This window comes from Lepus europaeus, chromosome 3 (genome assembly GCF_033115175.1).
Source record: "Lepus europaeus isolate LE1 chromosome 3, mLepTim1.pri, whole genome shotgun sequence".
Taxonomy (NCBI): domain Eukaryota; kingdom Metazoa; phylum Chordata; class Mammalia; order Lagomorpha; family Leporidae; genus Lepus; species Lepus europaeus.
The window spans coordinates 40,746,079-40,766,140 of NC_084829.1; the positions used below are offsets into that span (position 1 = coordinate 40,746,079).

General features: G+C 56.6%; 1 protein-coding gene across 1 annotated transcript in view; it reads right to left on the reverse strand.

Moving 5' to 3' along the window:
- LRFN2 (leucine rich repeat and fibronectin type III domain containing 2) overlaps positions 1–15,953 on the reverse strand; it is a 30,116-nt gene extending 14,163 nt beyond the window's left edge. Inside the window, exon 1 of the mRNA XM_062187482.1 lies at positions 14,554–15,953. Coding sequence (XP_062043466.1) covers positions 14,554–15,953 — 1,400 coding nt within the window. The remainder of the gene's footprint in view (positions 1–14,553) is intronic.
- Positions 15,954–20,062: the final 4,109 nt, after the last annotated feature.

Below are 20,062 nucleotides of genomic sequence, written 5' to 3' on the forward strand. Positions count from 1 at the left end.
ACATCCCACTGCAGCGTGCACGGGAGAGTTGGGCGCGCCACCCACAGCAAGGATCCAGCACACGGTGCGCACTGCAGCAGGGGATAAAGGAGCTAAATAAACCGGACTCGCCCCTGCCCAGCAATCCTCAGGAAGGAAAGCCCCCCAGCGCGCCCCATCCGGGAAGCCACACTTGGGGGCCCTCTTGGATTAGGAGTCTCTTACTTTAACCAAGGGAGGAAGCAAGCCAGCCCCCGTCCCTGCCAGGCCCCGGCCCTGTGGGTGGTTCATGGACTGGCCGACAGGCACATCTCCCAGCGGAGCCCAGAGCAGCTCAAGACGCTGCAGGACCCGGAGCCCTGGCCCAGGACGGGAGCTTTAATTCTTCTCCCAGCTCTGCAACCCCCACCAGGCCAGGGGCGGGGCCTGTCCCAGTCTCTTGCTGGGTTGGGATTAGACCACATTGTGGGTAGTTTCCAGACTCGTCCACTTGTCCACGGGATGTTTACAGAGCACCTTCTCTGCATCAGGCACTGGGGGTGCAGTGGTGACCACCAGGGACATGAGGCCCCGCCCCTGCACGTGACATTCTGGGTGGGGGAGGGGTAGACAGTAAACCTAGCTGGTAATGTATTTATATGTCAGAACATGAACGCGCTATGGAAAGAAGAAAAAGCTAAGCAAGTGAAGAGAGGAGGACGCGGTGGGCGAAGGGAGGGGACAGCCTCCCTGGGAAGGCAGCATCTGAGGGGCGGGAGACCCTACACCACAGGGACCCATGCGCCTCACTGGTTCTTGGTGCTGCCATAGCAGGGATCTTTGCAAAGTTCGTGGATCGTTCCTATCATCGAAATAAACATACCTTTTAATTCCACCTCCCCGTGAGTTTCTGGAAGTCCCCTCGCATTGCAGGGTGAGCACCCCGTCTCTGCTGCTCCCGCTGGGCACACAGCACTGCCCAGCTGCCCCCTGGGGGCGGGGCCGGGGGCCACCACTCCCAAGAGTGCTGAGTGATCCAGCACAGCCTTTGTTCACACGTGGCTCCCACGGGGGAAAGGTAACCTTCTCGCCCTCATTGTGCGGAAGGCGCAAGGTCAGCAGCTCAGCTGGGATCTAAGCACTGCCCCCTCCGCCGGGCAACCCCGGGTCCATCAGAGATCCACGGAGCCGTCCTCCAGCCGTGGCTCCAGGGCTGATGGCACAGACCAGGCCATAAATCTGCCCGCCTCCCCTAAGCCCACCCTGTCATTAGGGTTGACCTTGGCCTGGGTTTCACGTCCACCCGGGAGGAGGCGGTGACAGGGAGGCAGAGGTGTCAGGGACCATGGCCATCATGTGAAGGAATGGGAGGCCTGCCCCAGCCTGCCTGCCTGGGGTGAGGGGGTCGGGGGGACTCTCCAGCCCCTTCAGTGGCCAAGGCCTCCTGCTGCCTTCAAAGAAGCCACGGCTTTGTTAGTCACAGGGCACCAGCACTGCCCGGAAGTTCTTCCACTTGTCTAACTCACAGCCTTCCTGAAGCGCCCACCTGTTTCCCCCTTGGGTGCTGGTCCTGTTTCTGCCTGGAGGCTCTGAGTGAGCTGGGCTCGCTGTTCTGGAGTTGAAGGGCTGGGAGACTGGAAGGAGATGGTGGAGAAGGGAACAGTGTCCCCGGCCTCTGTTTAAAACCATTCCCTGTGACCCCACGACACCCATCCCACTCCTCTCCGCCTGAACTCACGGGGAAGGAGGAGAGGCCAGGAGCTTCAGCTGGGGGTTTGAATCCTGCCTGGTTGCCCAGGCTTGGCGGGGAAGCCTCGTGCAGCTGGCTCATCCTCTCTGACTACAAAGTGGGCCTACCTCCCTGCCTCCCTGTGTGGCCACGCAGGCAGGGAGCACACGGCCTGCCCCTGTGCTGCCGGCTGGGCACGGTCAGGGCCTCACCTGCAGACCCTGGAGCCGGCCTGCTGGGGTTCCAGTCCCCACTCTGAGACCTCGGGCAAGCTTCATCACCAGTTGGTGCTTCGGTTTTCTCATGTGAAATCCAGATGCACGGTGCCTCATGTCAGGATGTTGGTGGAACTACACGAGCAAGCACACGGAAGCTACGGACGGTGGTCCCTGGTATGTGCTCCTGTCTCTGGCTGTCCCCCCTGCCCCACCATGATTGTGGGGGAGCCACCTGCCCATCCTGGGCACTCTGACCTCATTCCCACCTCCCGTCCGTGATTATAATCCCAGTCCTTCCAACCAGGCACGGGCAGTGGCTGCCACATAGAAACAGATGATACAAGAAAACCGTTTTGTTGTTTCGTTGCCAAGAGAGGAAATCAGTACGAGGGCTTGAGGTTCGCCGTGACGGCCAGCACGAACACGGTCACCCAGCTGCCACACTGCCCCCAGCCACTCCGTCTCGGAGGGGGTGAGACAAACTCCATGGCTGGAGGGGACTGCCCTTCCTGGGGGTCCCCTATCTATGTGGGACTTGGTGCAGTGGACCAAGGCTGCCTCCAGGCGGGGGGGTGCCCCTAGCCAGGGAGAGCTGTTGCAGTCCGCTGTGCTCTGGCCAGCCCACATCCAGTGTACCATCCATTGCTGGACCACACACGTGCACAGGGACATCACACACCTGGCTCACCTGAGGCCCCGTCGTGCTCCACAGACAAATGGAGCAGCCTGTACCTCCACTGCCTCCTGTGCTCCTCACTCTTTGAGCTCCCATTTGACCTTCTGAGTCACCTCCTCCAGGAAGCTTCCCTGACCTCTCTGAGCTAGGTAGTTCCCCCACGACTTGATCTCACCCAGACCTGACATTGTAAGCACAAAATAACTCCTCTCAGATGACTAAAGGGGAAGGCCAAGAACGGAGGGAGGTGGCAGATGGTGCATGTGAAAAACTAGCATTGGGGGAGCCATGGGGATTCTCTGCAGGAGCTGAACAGAGGCACTGTGGAAGGCCTTGTTTGCTTTGATGAAGATGAAGATGGAATCCCAGGGTAGGAGGTGGATGGAGAGGGATGAAGGGCCCAGCAGGGGAGGGCGTGCCTGAGCAATGGCCAGGAACAACCAGGACCCCTGTCTCCCGCCCTGCCTGGGGACGGTCAGCACCGCACCTGCACCTGGGCGGTGGGAACAGGGGCAATGGGTGGGGCGAGTGGCAGGGGCCACAAGGGTTCATGGAGAAAGGAGAGGGCCGCCTGCGTGGCCTTGAACCGTGCCTTTCTCATGCTGGGTTTTGTTTGTTTTTCAGTCTATGCAAGAACTCAGACTCGTTTTAAAGAAGGACGAAGCCGTCCCAAGATCATTGTGAGGAAGAAGCAGCTGACAGGTCGCAAGGAGCGCAGCTGTCCCCTTCCTCTCCCTGAACTGGCTCCAGCCCTTGGGAAGATGCCCACCCAGGGCAAAGGGGTTTCGAGGCGCCCTTGCAGTCCTTGAGGACCCCGCCCTCTTCTTGCTGCCCAGGCTTCCACTGTACCCTCCACCAAGGTCAGCATCCCTGGGCCCAGAGGAAACCATTTCTGAATGTCCATCATAGATCCAGAGAGATGCATCTCTAAGGGTGGACTCTCCGGCTTTCTGATCTGTGAAGGAAGTATCTGGGGATAGGGTCCCATCCCTAAGCTGGTTCTAAACAGCGTGGCCGAGAGCAGGGCTTGAGTCTGAACCTGGGTGCTGGGGGAGGCAGCCCACCTCCCCCACTTCAGCAGCAAAACAGAAGTTTCCCTCCAACGCCTGCCCTCGAGGGGACAGGCCCGCTGAGGACCAGCAAGCTGCCCTGGGCATTTTTAGAGCCTCCCTGTTCCACTCAGACCTCCCTGGAGAGAGAAATCCAAGCTGGGGGGAGGAGCGCCAAGCCATCTTGGGAAGCAGCCCCTGGCGCTGGCTCTCTGCGGCGGTAAAAATATCCCTCTGGTGTTCAGAGCCAGCTGCCACCACCACCGCCAGCCTAGCTTCCAAGAGCCCATGGCCAGGCCTGGTGCCACTGCAGAAGCCCCGCCTGGCCACCCAGGCCTCGGGACAAAGAGCTCAGGTGGCCCAGCACCAGCCCCTGTGCCACCAGCACATGCCGTGGCTGCAGCCTCCATCACCACAGCCAGGCACCAGCAAAAACGCACACTCAGGCGCCACAGGAGGAGGTTAGCGGCGGCCAATAGTCCTGTGGCACGTGCCACATGAGCTCACGTAAATGCTCATGGCCTGGGGTGGGGGGGTGGAGGGTAAAGGATGGGGATGGGACGGCCGGAGGAGCTGGGACAGGGACCTGGTGGGGTGCTCTGCCCTGCGCAGAGACCAGAAGCTTCTCTCTGCTCAAGGCTGGGAACTGGGCGCCAGAGAGATGCCTGGGCCAGGCAGACTCGGGCCCTATAGTTCTCCCAGAAGCCTGCATGGTGCTGCTTTGCTCCCTGTAGGCGTAGCTTCTGCTCAGTCACGCCTCCGGGCCCGGACTTCCTGTGCGAAAGGCAGAGCTGCCCAGGGTCCTGCTCTCATTTTACAGACATGGCCATTCAGGGGCTGGAGGGTCTCAGACCTCAGCTGAGACCCCTGCAGCATCCCCACCCACCCCCTGCCCCAGAACTGGTCCCCGCCGGGCATTCTCTGCACGGCAGCCAAAGGCTCCCTCCTGTGCCCAGGGGCTTCTGATGCCCAGGCTCCTTGGTGAGGAGCCCCTGCCCTCCACTGGGCATTCCAACCAGGGCAGCCAGGTGCTGGGGGTGGAGCTTGTGGTCGGGAGCTTCCCTTACCTATAAACACTCAGCGCCTTCCGTGGCCTGATGGGGGCTCTCCGCTTGGGGCGTGGCTGCGTCATGTGCTTTGGCCACTGGGCTACAGCAGAGAGGATGGCCAGGGGCCTTGACATTTGCCCATGCAGCTGGGCCTGCCCCTCCCAGTGCTCTGCTATCACCGTGAGAAGTGCTGGCCCGGGCTCCAGAAAGAGACACACAAGGAAGATCCAAAGCTGACCCAGAGCTCGGAGCCCTGCAGAGCCCCACCTCGGTCAGTTCTTCCACCCTGGGTGTCAGCCGCACAGCTACAGCCCAAGCCCGGAGCCCACGTCTGGAGCCCCCTGCACCCCGCCAGCCCTCACGGCTCCCTCGCACGCGGCTAATGAGCCCAGTCACCGTCACTGCACATCTCCAAGGCCGTGCCTTCACCCAGGGCTGGCACGGCCCATTTTGCTGTTCTGAGCGACTCTTCCCGCTCCCCCCGCCTCTGAGACTCTGAAGATGATGGGCATTAATTTGACTGCTCGTCCCAAGCCCGCCTGCTGCCCACGGGGTGTCCACTCCCACGAGGCACGCACAAGCCAGACCATCGGCCTAATTGGCAGCAACTGAGACATTCCCCTCTGCTGTTCTCTGCACTCCATGTCTCCGGAGCAGAGGAGAGAGCACGCGCAGGGGGCAGAACAGCCGCCATGCTCAGCGGCTCTCCCCGGCCGGCTCCCGGTTCTGGGACCGTGTGGGCAGCTGCCATCACATCTAGCCACGCGGCTGCCTTCACCCAGGCCGCTCTACCTTCTGTCCCCTTGGCTGACCTCCTGGCAGGACACTGATCGGAGGTGGGGGCCTCAGCCCCGAGTGTGGCCCCGGGGACATGCAGGGAGCCATCCACAGAAGCCAGTGGGGGCTGGGGGGGATTTCTGGGTGGGCAGCTCTTTCAAAGGGAAGAAACATCCGGGAGGTGGGTGCCCATCGTGGCTTGGGCTCCTCAGATGGAAACTCTGGGATGACCACTGGAGCAGCAGGTGTTTATGTGGGAGGTGGGCCTGGGAGGTGGGAAGGACATCCACGTGGGGTATTCGGCTAAGCAGGCGACCACCATGGGCACCTGGAGCGCCGTCCTACTGCCCCTCTGGGAGAGAGCACAGGTCATGCCTCTTGGTCCTCCTCCTCCTTCCCCAAGGGTGAGGGAGCTGGGATATGAATCCCTCTGGCCACCCAGCTACAGGCTGAGGGCTGCTCCTGGGGACGCCAACACCCCCTGAACAGGGCCATGCCCGACAAAGTCCCCAGGTGGAGAGCGCCAGACAGTGCAGGAGCACCGAGCAAACGACCTGCTCAGTCCCCAGAGTCCACTGAACTCCCGTCCCTGCGCTGGACCACCCCCTTCTGGGATGCTCGTACATGACAGAGACAAGCCCCAAATCTGGACAAGCTGGGCCAGCCACTCCTCTGCTCAGCCTCCATGCCCATCATCACCTGCTAGATCCACACGTGCCTCAACAGAGGAGAGGCCTGAGGCTCACGCGCGGAAAGAGAGGGGCAGCCCCCATGCCCGTGTTCCTGGTTGCAATCACTCAGCTGTGGGTTACCAAAGGGGCTTCAGCGATTACGACTCACAATACGCTGTGTTCCCCAGGTGTTTTCCTGGATGGGTGTTCTTGGGAGACAAGGCCCAATGGCAGGGAATTTTATTCCCATGTTAAAAATCCATCAGAGGGCCAGCGCTGTGGCATAGCAGGTAAAGCCGCTGCCTGCAGTGCTGGTATCCCATATGGGCGCCGGTTTGAGTCCCGGCTGCTCCACTTCCTGTCCAACTCTCTGCTGTGGCCTGGGAAAGCTGTAGAAGATGGCCCAAGTCCCAGGGCCCCCGCACCCACGTGGGAGACCCGAAAGAAGCTCCTGGCTCCTGGCTTCAGATCGGCACAGCTCCGACCATTGCAGCCATCTGGGGAGTGAACCAGAGGATGGAAGACCTCTCTCTCTCTCTGTCTCTGCCTCTCTCTAACTCTGCCTTCCAAATAAAGAAATAAATATTTAAAATAAAAAAAAATCCAGCAGAAGCTCGGGTGAGGTGAGAAGGTTACGGCCGAACTGGGGTAGGAACCTGAGGATCCTGGCTTCCTCCCTCGCTGGAGGTTTAGAGACCCAGGGCTCAGCTGTGGATGCACAGAAGCTCCGCCTACCCGTGCTGCTCTGCCCCCGCCCCCACGTTCCCTGGACACAGGTGCAGGGGGCGAAGCCCAGCCCAGGCTGACCCCGATGCTCTTGGGGCAGGAGGCAGCTCCTCCAGGGATTCCGGAGCATGGCCAGGGCTGGTGGGAAAACGAGGCCTGGGCCCCACACCATCCCCACTGCCACTCTGCTCAGGATCTGGTCCTATGAGCACACCTGGGAAGGCTGCTGGCCAGAAGAGCGTTTGCTGGCGTTCCAGTGGTCACCCCGACACCAGCACCATCCCCCAAGCTCCAGACACTCCTCCCCACCCCACCCCTTGCTTGGGAAACCTTCCTCTGTGTTTCCTCCTGGTATGAAATAAAGATTTTTGTCCCCACCTCTGAGCTAACCAAACACATGCTGTAGAAAATTAACAGAGGGTGGGGTTGGGTGCAACGGCTGCATCCCATATTGGGGTCCTCGGGTTGCAACCTCAACTCTGCTCTCCATACCAGCTTCTAGCTTACGTGCAGCCTGGGAGGCGGCGGATGATGGCACAACAACTTGGGTCTCTGCCACCCGAGTGGGACACCTGGTGTGCAGTCCTGGCTCCAGACTTTGGCCTGGCCCAGCCCTGGCCTTTGAAAGTGTTTGGAAAGTGAGCAGTGGATGGAAGAGCTCTCTCCCTCCCTCTCTCCCTCCCTCCCTCCCTCCCTCTCTCCGTGTCTCTCGCTCTCACGCTCTCTCTCTATCTCTGTCTCTGTCTGTCTTTCAAGTAAAGAAGTAACTTGAACATGGCAACAGACAGCTAGTTCTCTGGTTTTCTTACTGGAGGGAGGGAACCTCATTTCAGCAGGGAGGGGACCAGCCACAGGCTGCAGCCCCATTCCCTCTGCTAAGTATTTCGCGCTGTAGACAAGTCTGCAGCTGGAGCGCTGGGAGAGCGCTGAGTCTCAGAGTGACGGGGAGAAATGAGTTTCCTGGGAAAAGGAGCCCCGAAGGGCTCTGCTTCTGCCTGAGAGCCCCTTTCCCGAGCAGGGCGAGGAGACACAGACAGGATCTCTGACGCTCTTGGAAGGCACCCGAGAAATGTGCAGGCCTGCCATGGGCTTTGAAATCCCACCCTTACACACTGACTCCTTTGGGTCTTCCAGAGTCCCCCAGCGAGCTGCAGGCAGTCCCCAAATACTGCGATCCCTTAAAACCTCAGCAGACCGAACTCCGGGTTTATTGCTCTCCTGGTTTTAAAAACATGGAGACAGGGGAGGCATGCTGGGGAGCAGGGAGAAGAAGAGACCAGAAGCCTGCCAGGCGCAGGCCTGCCTGGTCTCTAACACACTCCCGCTGCCTGTACGGGTACTCTTTCAAATATACCATCTCAGGCAGCCCTGCGACACCTGGAAGGGAATTTCTGATCCCATTCCACAGAGGACAAAACAGACTGAAAGCACGGACGTGGTTGCCCGTGGTCCCAGGACTAGTCAACTATTGAGTAGGGGAACAAACAAGAGGCTGTGAAAGTGCTAGTGGCCTCCCCACCTTTATAACACTGGGGGAGCATTGCACCCAGCTTTTAAAAAAACTACATTTCCCAGACCCCCTTGGGCCACTGAACTACAATGGGAAGTAGTTGGGTGGGGCCTCTCCCACACACTTTGCCCTCTTTGCCTGTCTTCTGTCCGGCTTCTTGACTCCAGACAAAGAAAACATGATAGCCAGAGCTCCAGCAGCTATTTTGTACCATGAGGTGACCTTCAAGAGACATGGGCTGAGGCTAGCAGGGCAGAAAGCTAGAAGTGGCTGGGCTCCTAGTGACCCTGCTGCCCAGAAAACCAGACCCGAACGCTTTCTCCAAGAGTTTCTTTTACTTAATAAGAGGCGCACAGCTGGTACAAGTTTAGGTCACATTAGGTCGGGTTTTCTGCTCATCCATTTTTCTCTCTGATGCCACCAGTAATTTTGTCACTTCACAATGGCTCATCCGGCACGATATGGCGCCCAGAAATCCTCCTCTCGCCCGTATTTTCTGCTTGCTGTCCCATGCGGCTGCTTCTGGGCGGAGCCAGGGTTCTCCCTGCACCCGAGGTACGGTAAGCAGGCCTTTGCTCCAACCCTGCTGGGACTTTTTAGGAATGGAGGGCACTAGATGTCAGCAACTAGAGCTGACCGAGAAAACCCCACGGACGCCCAGAGGGTGTCCCCGTTCCTCCCAGAAGGAGACGCTCCCGTGCGTGTGCCCACCCCAGGCCTCCAGCCTTAAGGAGAAGTGTTTGGGGGCATTAGTGTGATGGGCCCCACAGCACACAGCACGTGGGGGAGACTACACTGCTCAGTCTCTGCTTCACAAAACTCCGTTCACTTGAGTCTTGATTTTACCATCTATGAAATGGGCATGATAATATTTGTCCTGACTGTCCCCATTCACAGATGTCAGGTTTCAAGACTTGAACCAAGGCCAGCGCCATGGCTCACTTGGCTAATCTTCCGCCTGCAGTGTTGGCACCCCGGGTTCTAGTCCCTGTTGGGGCACCGAGTACTAGTCCCGGTTGCTCTTCTTCCAGTCCAGCTCTCTGTTGTGGCCCGGGAAAGCAGTAGAGGATGGCCCAAGTGCTTGGGCCCTGCACCCGCATGGGAGACCAGGAGGAAGCACCTGGCTCCTGGCTTCGGACTGGCACAGCACCGGCCGTGGCAGCCATTAGGGGAGTGAACCAACGGAAGGAAGACTTTTCTCTCTGTCTCTCTCTCACTGTCTATAACTCTCTGTCTTTCTCTCTCACTGCCTAACTCTGCCTGGCAAAAATAAATAAATAAAAATAAAATAAAAAGACTTGAACCAAGAGACAGAAATGCAGAACAATATAAAAATCCAGGGCTGGCTGATGTTGATTTGGGCTCTGGCCAAGGAGCTGCCTTTCCTTCTAATTTCCTCTCTGCTTAGGGGGCTCCGGTTGCCTGGGTAAATGGGCACATCAAGGAACTTTCCCTTGGCACAGAGGGCAGAGCCTGCCCCTCCTCCTTGAGGGAATACCGGCCTCTGCCGACTCCCCTCCAATCCCCAGACCCTGGGGCACCGAGCTGAGCCGCAGATTTCTGTCGGCCGCTGGTGCAGGGGGCTGTGTGGCTGTCCCCTCCTGGGGAGGGGGATGAGCTCCACATCGGTGCTGACTGGTAAGACCTGATGGGGTGGAACCCGGCTGAACTTGGCCCCTGGTCCTTTCCCCCTGGCAGGCAGAGCCGCAGTGAAAGGTGTTCCCCTTGCCCCCAGTCTGCAGACTGGGCAGGGTGGTCCCCTCTCCCCAGGGTGCACGGGGTTGGGGGGAGGCATGTCTGACACCCACAGCAGCCTAGGGCATGGAAAGGGGGCCCGTGCAAGCACAAGGGTTGGGGACCCTCTGGCCTCAGGGCCCCCCTCCTTGCAGTCCTGTGCGTTTCTTACACGGAGGCGACAGCAGCTCCATCAGCACCATGCAGGCGAGGCCACATCCCGACTGACTCGGCCCCGTGCGCGGGAAGCGTGCTGGCTGTTCCCCTGGCGCTCCCAGGGACCTTTGCTGTGTCTCGCCCATGACAGATATTCTGACGACTCTCAGAGACAAGTGTTTACGATGTCACTTAGGCCACTAATGACATGCGGGGCACTTAACTTTCCATGTCGCGGCAGGGAAGAGGCCAGGCTGAGATGGGCTGCTGCTCTCTCCAGAGGGACAGGGCAGGCCAGCCCCTTTCTCTACTCCTTTCCCCCTAATTCGCTCCCTATTAGCACTGTCCCCTTGCTGAAAGGCCTCGGCTTTGTGAGATGCACCTGTCGCGTGGGAAGCAGGCCAGGCCCCACTTGTGGACTGCCTGAGCCCAGCGTGACCCTGCTAGGCTTAGCTGTGCGTGTGGGCGTCTCGGGAGACCAGCCAGAACCTTGAGATAATGAGGAAGCTTATTATCCGAGCAAAGAGCAAGACGCCATTCCACAGCCAAACGCAAATCCTGTCTGAGTGTCCACGCCTTGGGGTCACTGCCACCGCCACTCTGCCTTCCTGCCATGCAGACAAGAACCCGAGGTTTTCCTCCACTGCTCCCCAGGTCTGCCGTGCACCTTGGGGTGGGGCCCTGGCGATTTGTCACTGACCCGTGTCCTGGGCTGATTGGACTCTGAGTTTCTACCAAGCTCCCCATCTCTGCCCTCACATGCCTATGGGACAAGGCACTCTAACCCTGGGAGGTAGAGGCCATGCTGGACCCAACAGGCCAAAACAAGTAGACCAGTGGAAGCCACACTGTCTTGATCATTGGATTATGAGACTCTTAAATGGATTAGACCACGAAGACTGTGATCCCTTGAGTTAAAACCTTTCCACCTTTGCCTGCCAGTCAGGCCGCCTGTTCAGTGTCCCTGGAGAGGACTTAACCAGAGGCCTGGGTTCAAATCACGATCCTGCCTCTTTCTGGCTGGGTGATCTTGGGAGTGTTTTCGTAGAACTCCCTTGGGCTTTCACACTTCTCAGGCTGTCCAGGAGGGTTCAGGGTGGGACTGCCCACAGGCTCAGGACCAAACACACAGGAAGCTTGCAAGGATGCGAAGGAGGGGGTTCTGTTACCGTCCGTGACCCAGAGACCCGCACTCACCATCCCCTCAACACTCGGACAGCTGTTACAGAGAAGACTGGATGGTGCATCTGCTCTTCCTCTCCCATTTCCCGCCCCGCCCCCGCAGTCAGGTGAGGGAGCCCCCTCGCACTGGGTCACTCTCACCGTGATGACTCCTCCTGCTAATAATGATCTGTATTTCTCGAGTGCTTCTGTGAGCCCGCACCATCTGCTGGGTCACTTCTCATTGTCGTGGGCACCCTGGGAGGAAGTCCTCTTTGCTACCTGCATCTTGTATCCCAACATTTCTGATGCTTCTGTTTCATATCTACTATAGAAGTCTTTATAAACCTAGTGTCTCCAGGTACTCAATCCCAAAATGCAAGCGACTCGCATTCCCTCCCTAGCGACTGCAGGAGCACAGCCCTAAGCCCGCCCCTGCCCCTCCTGCTGGGTTTTTATTTTTTTTTTTAAGTGCACACAGTCTCTGGGGCCTTCACTTAGGAAGCTCCCCTTTACTGGTGTTTCTATTAGTTTATTTTTATCTATTTTGGAAGGCAGATGCAAAGAGAGAGAGAAAGAGAGAGAGAGAGTGTGCAAGATCGTCCATCCTCTAGTTCTCTCCCCAAATGCCTGCCACAGCCAGCAGCCCAGAACTCTATCTGGGTCTCACCCATGGGTGGCAGAGTCCTCCCACCAGGATGCACATAAGAGGAAACCTAGAATTGGGAGCTGAGCTGGGACCCGAACACAGACATTGCAGCATGGGATGTGGGTGCCCCGAGGGGCCTCCTAACTTTGTGCCAAGCACATGCCCCATCCCAGTATTTCTGGGACCCCACAGAGCAGGGCCAATCTGTTGCCCACCTCTTCTCTGCTCTGTTGGACGCTGCGTGTGCCCTCCCCTGTACCCAAGCAAGCCTCCGCGCTGGTAGTGCCTCACCTTTACACTTTTTATCAAAGCCAAGACCACATGATAAATTCAAAAGTGAAGAAACATACTTATTTTCAAAAGGTCAACCTCACCAGTTATCAAAGAAATGCAAATTAAAACAAGTTCCATTTTTCACCTCTAGAATTGGCAAAGATAAAAGTTATTATACATTCAATATTGGGGAAGTCGTGGCCAAAATGAGTCCTGTCACCTTCCCCTGGTGAGAGGGTAGATAAATATTATGAGGGAATGTGTAAAGATTATAATGCATTTGTTAAACTAATAATTCATGTCCTCGGAAAATATGTTTAGGGAATCAGTGAAGCTGCACAAATGTATTTCTGCACAAGAATATCCATCACTGTTTTACTTTTAATATTGAAAAATGGGCAACAATCTGAATGTCCAACAGTAGAAGACCGGTAAAATAAATTACCGAACTCAAATGTATTTTAACAGCAGGGGAACTGAGCAAGCTATAACGCTGAGAGCGAGGGATGAAGGTACAATAGAGTACCCGAAATTGATCATAAATATCATGTGGTGTTGATAGAAAACTGACAGGCACTTCCTTCTGAATCTCTCTGGTTAGCTTTGGAGGGCAGGAATACAGGTCTTTTCCATGTCCCTCTTTATAATCTTGCTCTACTTTCTAAAGTTTCTAGAAAGACTATCAGATAATTGGAAAACCACGGCTCTAAGTTGCATCGTACTCCTCCGGCACGTCTCCCTGTATGCTGTATGTGCACACGCCCGTGTGCTGCGGTTGCATTCTCACACTGCCTTCTCTCCACCCTGAGACACGAATCTGCCCTCTGGACAAGCCGAGCAGGTGCACACTAGAGGCTCCCTAGCTCCACTAGGGCATCCATGGTGTCCCCCACTCAGTCCCAGGTCTCTGTTCCTCCCCCACGTGCTCTCTGCCCAGACACCCACCCGCTAAGGAAGACGGGGCTGGAGGAAAGCCCAATGGTGGAACAGGGGTTCGTGACCTCTCTTGCACCGTGGGCCCTTCGGCTGTCTGGTGAGGCCCACGGGCCCCGTCCTCAGCACGGTCATTTCAAGTGCATGAAGCCAAACGCTGCGGCTTCGGAGGATGCCTCGCAGTCCCTGACAGGAAGACCGCAGGCCGGGTCCTTCACATTCCACAGGAACCGAGGCTGGTGCGGACAGGTGGGCGTCTGCAGGCAGCAGTCCCGGCCTGGGGGCCTCTGTCGCCACCCTGCGACCTCTTCCCTCCCTCTGAACGGCTTAAGCAAGTCTCCTGCAGCTTCCTCACAGCCTTCCCCCTTCCCTCCCCAGCCCAGGAAATGCCCCCTTGACCCTCACAGCAGCGACATCATTGTCACCCACTACGGGCAAGGAGACCAAGGCCGGGGATCAGCACAGGTGGCCGGGATGACGCCCTCCCCACTCGCAGGAGCTGCCCTGACCCCTTCCGAGCGCACTGGGAAAGCGAAGCTCCTCCCCTCACCTCTCCGGGGCTGCTGGAGGACAGACCCAGGGTGAATCCAACACAGAGGAAAACGGGACCCAAGAAACCACGAATGCAGCACATTTGTGGGGGCCTTTGATCCAGCTAGGCCTGAAGCAAGCTCCTGACTTCTCAATTACATGAGCCAACACACGCTCTTCCCTTTTTCTTTTCCTGTCTGTCTTTTAGAACCCAGTTTGATATAACTCCCTGTAACCAGATGTCCACCCTAAGTCTGGCGGACTACCCCCATTTGACCAATGAGGAGCTGAGGCAGGAGAATTAAATGACTATCAAATGGCAGAGCCATGATAGGAATCCCACTTTCTCTGACCTCCCTGCGACAGCACACGAGTGCAGGGGAAGGCCAAGCGGACTCCGCCTTGGAGAAATCAGATCCCTTGGCCAAGAGATCTAACTGTTCTTGCACAGCCCCCACCTGGGCTCCAAACAGCAAGTTCAGAGGCCCACAGCCCAGCGACCACCTACCCCAGCCACCCACGGGGAGAGCGGCCCTCCCATGTGCACACCCTGCCGTCCCCTCCTCACCCCTGGTACCCCTGATTCTCCTCCCGAACTGGTAGGTGATGTCTTTCTATGTCTCCTTACGTGGCACCACGGGCACTGTTAGGCCCGGGACCCCTACAGGCTTCACTGGGAGGAGGGACACGGATGGGGCAGCTCGGACAGCCCCGGGCCCTCCCCCTGCCACCCCCGCCGCAGCCCCCGCTCACCTGTAGATCAGTACCTCGTCGTCCGAGCAGTTGTACTGCAGCTGGTACATCTTCACCCGCGGCGCCGACTTGCTGACCGACCACTTGACCAGGGCAGAGGTGGTGGTCACATCGGACACGAGCACGGCTCGTTCTGGGGGGCTTTTGGGGGGCTCCCCGCCCCCGCTGCCTCCGCCTCCCCGGCCCGTCTTGCTGGAGCCGGTGATGTCCGAGAGGCGGGACTTGGGGGGTGCGGAGCGGCTGGTGCTGTTGCTGAGGTGCGGTAGCTGGACCACCGAGACCTCCACCGTGGCGGTGGCCTCCCCGGCGGCGTTGGCCGCGATGCAGGTGAAGGCGCCGCTGTCCTGAGACGTGGTGATGAGGATGTCCAGCGTGCCGTTATCATACACGGCGGTCCTGGACGAGTTCCCCACCAGGCGGTCATCGGGGGCCACCCAGTGGATGAGGGGGCTGGGGTCCCCGATGGCCTTGCACTTGAGCGTGGCCGCCTGGCCCTCCAGAACCAGCAGCTTGTGCGTGTGCTGGGTGACGAGCGGCGGCTCGCACACGAACTCCTCCTCCCGCACGTGCCAGAAGTAGCGCCCCTTGAGGCCCCCCGGGGAGCCGCAGGTCTCCAGGTCGTCCTCGCGCTCCAGTCTCCGCAGCCAGAGAAGCTCACAGTTGCAATGCAGCGGGTTCCCGCCGAAGCTAAAGGACAGCGGCGGGGCGAAGGGCGTGGCGGTCAGGGCGGAGGCCTGGGAGCGGGCGAAGATGGCGTCCGGGGGCAGCTTGTGCAGCCGGTTGGAGGTGAGGTCCAGGCGGGCCAGTTTCTGCAGGTCGGCGAAGGTGCCCTCGGCGATGTGGTCCAGCAGGTTGTGGTCCAGGCTGAGCTGGTGGAGGTTGAGCATGCGCCGCACGGAGCCCCAGGGCAGGCCGTGCAGGTTGTTGTAGGACAGGTCCAGGTCCTCCAGCGTGAGCAGGAAGTCCTCGAAGGCGTCGTCGGCGATGGCGCCCAGCTGGTTGTTGTTGACGATGAGGTGCTGCAGGTTGACGAGCCCGCGCAGCGTGTCCTCGCCGAGGCCTGGCAGCCGGTTGCTGTCGAGGTGCAGGGAGCGCAGGCTCTCGAGGTCCAGGAAGGAGAAGGGCTGGATGTGGCTGATGGTGTTCCTGGACAGGGTCAGGTCCACCAGCCCGGTCATGTTGGCGAAGTCCTGGCGGCCGATGTGGATGATGAAGTTGCCGCCCAGGCGCAGCTCCACCGTCCGCCGGTCGATGTCGGGGGGCACGAAGAGGAGCCCCTTAGAGGGGCACAGGGTCCCCAGTGACTCAGACAGGTTCTGGCAGACGCAATACTTGGGGCAGGCGTCGACCACGGCAAACGCCATGCCAAACGCCAGCAGGCCACCAAGCAGGGTCTCCATGGTCTGGTCACTCAGGCCGCGGCGCCTGCAAGGCAGGGACACAAGCAGGGGTCAGAAGGCAACCAGCCACCCCACCCCCCCCACCCCCCAGTTCCTTCCCTCCATCCCTGCCCCCAGCCCCTGCCCAGGGGAGCAGCCCACGCTTCTCCCTCACGCCAGTCCCTCGGATGCAGCTCGGCTTTTCCTTCCTTCCTGAGTTCTTAGCAGCTAATATACGATTTCATTTACTCGCTTATTACCTTTATCGATCGTTTCCCACCTCCCCTGCTACCGTACTAGCCTGGAGAGCAGACACTTCGGTCTGATCTAGGAAGTGCTGTCTTCCAAGCACACGGCACGGTGCCAAGCACACAGTAGGTGCTCAATACATGTGTGCCGGATGGAGGAGGGGACGGGTGAGAGCCTGCCGGTGGGACATCCCGTACTCACTGGGTTTGGGAAGTCTGGGATGGCTATCTTTTGAAGCGTATGTGCCCTTCTTATACGGTGTAGACTCAGTGTGAATGAAGCTGAAGCAGCACTCCTTGAGCACAGGAGGCGAGGGTGGGCATGGTGGGGCAGTGGGTTAAGCTGCAGTGTGGGACACCCACAGCGCATGTCAGGACACGGGTTCAAGTTCCAGTTTTGTCGCTTCTGACCCTGCTCCCTGCTAGTGCACTGGGAAGCAGCAAATGATGGCCCAAGTACTTGAGTTTCTGTCACCCATGTGGAAGACCCAGATGGAGTTCCTGGCTCCTGGCTTCAGCCTGACCCAGCGCTGGGCTGAGGTCTTCATGTGGGGAATGAACCAGTGGATAGAAGACACCTCTCTCTCTCTTCCTCTCTCTCTCCCTCTCTCTCTCCTTCTCCCTCTCTCTCTCCCTCTCTCTCTCTCCCTCTCTCTCTCCTTCTCACTCTCTCTCTCTCCCTCTCTCTCTCTCCTTCTCCCTCTCTCTCTCTCTCTTTCTCCCTCCCTCTCTCTCTCTCCCTCTCTCTCTCCCCCTCTCTCTCTCTCTTTCTCCCTCCCTCTCTCTCTCCCTCTCTCTCTTCCTCTCTCTCTCTCTCTCTCTCTCTCTATCTCTCTCTCTCTCCCCCTCTCTCTCCCTTTCTCAGAGAACAGGAATGTGTGCCAGATAAGGCTCATCCCTGAGAGATGCCAGCCAGGCTAAGTGGGCAATGGCTTTGAATAAATTCTACACCGAGGAGACTCCACCTAGTTCATAAACCTTTGAGAGTTTGAGCAAATGAAGAAGCCAGTGAACAGGAAGTTGGGAGCGGAGCTTCTGAGCTCTTCAGAAGTGCAGGGTGCTCTCTGTACACCCCTACGTGTGCCACCCCTGTCAGGCCTCAGGAGCACCTTGTATAGAGATCAGGGCTGGCCCAGGGCTTCACAACTCAAAAGTCACCTTCGCATCAAAGCCTTCCCCGAAACCCCTCTCCAACCACCCCCTACTCTGCAGAACCCACCCCCTCCTCCACTTCCTATTTTCTCTCCAGAGCTCACCCTTCTCCACCTAACTTGCTATTTTATCTTCTTGTCTTATCACTTGTCTTCTGCTTTGACAACACCGTGTGAGAAGAAGGACTGGCTTTCACTCCTTACCGTGTGCCCAGGGCCTAAGGCACTGCCTGGCACTTAGTCTGTGAGTGTCTGCATGAATGGCTAGCATTGGAAGGAACAGGAATTTGGCAGAAAGTTGACGCCAACTCCGAGTTTTCTCCGGTCCACGCTGTGTTAAGCGTGGCTTATTCACCTGGTGCTATGTGCCACCCATTGAGTTGGACTCAGGAGCAGTGAGCATCCTGGCCGTGGAGCCTCATGCGGACCACACTTCTCAAACCGCATCCTAGTGCCATCCAGGGTCCTGCCCAGAGGGCTTCTGAGGCTGATCAGCAGGGGCAGTGCTGGGCACCCCATCGCCACTGCAGGGAACATGCCAGACTAGAGCTTGGCGTCGCTCACATTTTCCCCTAACCATAGAGTTCCCATTTTTTGTTATTAAGATCACAGGAAGTAGAGTTCCAAGGGTCCCAGTCTGAAGGACACAGACGCACACAAAACAATTTACAGGCTTAAAAAGAGAGCAAGGCTGTGGTGAATTTAAAAACCCATTCCAATCACATACTCCATTCTGCAGACTTGAATTGCATGATTGCATCTCTTTAAGGGTAAATCCCCTACCTGAGACCCCGTGAGGGCCTGGGACTTCTCCTACATTTCACCTGGAGTGACTGTGGTCTGGGAAGACCTCTGCTCAGTAGAAATATCCTGTGAGCTGTAACCATCATCAATTTCAAATATTCAGGTGGCCATATTAAAAAGGAATAATAAAAAGGAGATGGCAGAGTAGGGAGGGAGCTTGCTGCCCAAGTCTAGGAGAAGATAGTTTTAAAAAAGTGCAAAGAGTGCAGTCTCAGGGAAGAGTTAAGGAGAAAACAGAGGAAACACTACACAAATTGGAGGAACACAGTGGACCTAGGTGGAGGGCAAGGACGTGTACAACTTAGGACCCCAGCAGCCGGGAGCCTCACACCAGCTTGGAGAGGGAGGTGAGACCAGACTGCAGCAGCCTAAGCCACTGGCAGGAAAGTGGTAGGAAGAGCCTAGAGGGGATCCAGCTTGGAGCCCAGCAGGGGATAGTAAACCTGCCAAACTAGAGGAGAAAAAACAAAGGGGAGAGGAAGCTTTCTTGTCTCTAATCATCCTGCAGAGGCGTCCTGTAACAAGCTGACAGACAGCAGGCACCGTTTTTGACATACGTAATAGCTGTGCCAGCCTGTGTCTGCACCCAGCAACAAGCCAAGCAGAGACTCCTGACTCTGGTGGGGAGAACAGACAGGGCTGGGTGCTCAGGACTGCGGGAGGCTTGTGTGCTGGGACTGTGAAAACACTGAGGCTACATGGGACAACTCAGGGTGTGGCTGAGACACTGGGCAGTCACTGTGGGAGCCTCCATGCACTCAGGGCTCCCTGGTTACCTGGTGAGGGACTTTGCAGGGGAATCTGAGCTTACACTGAGGACTGCACAGAACCTTTGTGTGGTCCTTGTGGCAGAAACATGGTCATCACTATGGAAGAAGGTAAAGGAAGGAAATCCAAATTTTTAAAAAAATAGGAATATTTACGGAAAAATGGCAGGACAAAGTCATTACTTATCAATAGTCACCTTGAATGTATATGGCCTTAACTCTCTAGTTAAAATACACAGACTGGCTGAATGGATTAAAAACAAAACCCAGTTATCTACTGCCTACAAGAAATACATCTCATCAACAAAGATGCATGCAGACTGAAGGTGAAAGAATGGAAAAAGATATTCCATGCTAACATAAACCAAAAAAGAGCTGGTGTAGCCATCCTAATGTCAGAGAAAATAGACTTTTTAACACAAAAATTGTTAAAAAGAGACAAAGAAGGACACTATGTAATGATTAAAGGATAAATTCAACAAGAAGATATATCTATTATAAACATATATGCAACTAATTACAGGACACCTGGCTATGTAAAAGAAATGTTAAGGAATCTTAAGAGAGACTTAGACTCCAATACAGTAGTAATGAGGCATTTCAATACCACTTTCAGCAATGGACAGATCAACCAGCCAGAAAATCAACAAGGAAACAGCAGAGTTAGTTGACACTATAGACCAAATGGACCTAACAGATATCTACAGAACTTGCCATTCTACACTTGCAGAATACACATTATTCTCACCAGTGCATGGAACTTTCTCTAGGACTGACCATATGCTAGGCCATAAAGCAAGTCTCAGCAAATTCAAAAAAGTTGAAATCATACCAGGCATCTTCTTGGACCACAATGCAATAAAGCTGGAAAGCAGCAACTCAGGAATCTCTAGAACACATGCAAACATTTGGAAACTGAACATATTTTCCTGAATGAACAGTGGGTCATAGAAGAAATCAAAAAATTTCTGAAAAAAATGAATACGACAATACAACATATCAAAACTTATAGGATACAGCAAAAGCAGTGTTAAGAGGAAAGTTTACAGCAGTTGGCACCTACATCAAGAAATTGGAAAGGCAACAAATAAATGAGCTATCAATGCATCTCAAAGATCTAGAAAAACAACAGCAAACCAAACTGAAAACTAGTAGGAGAA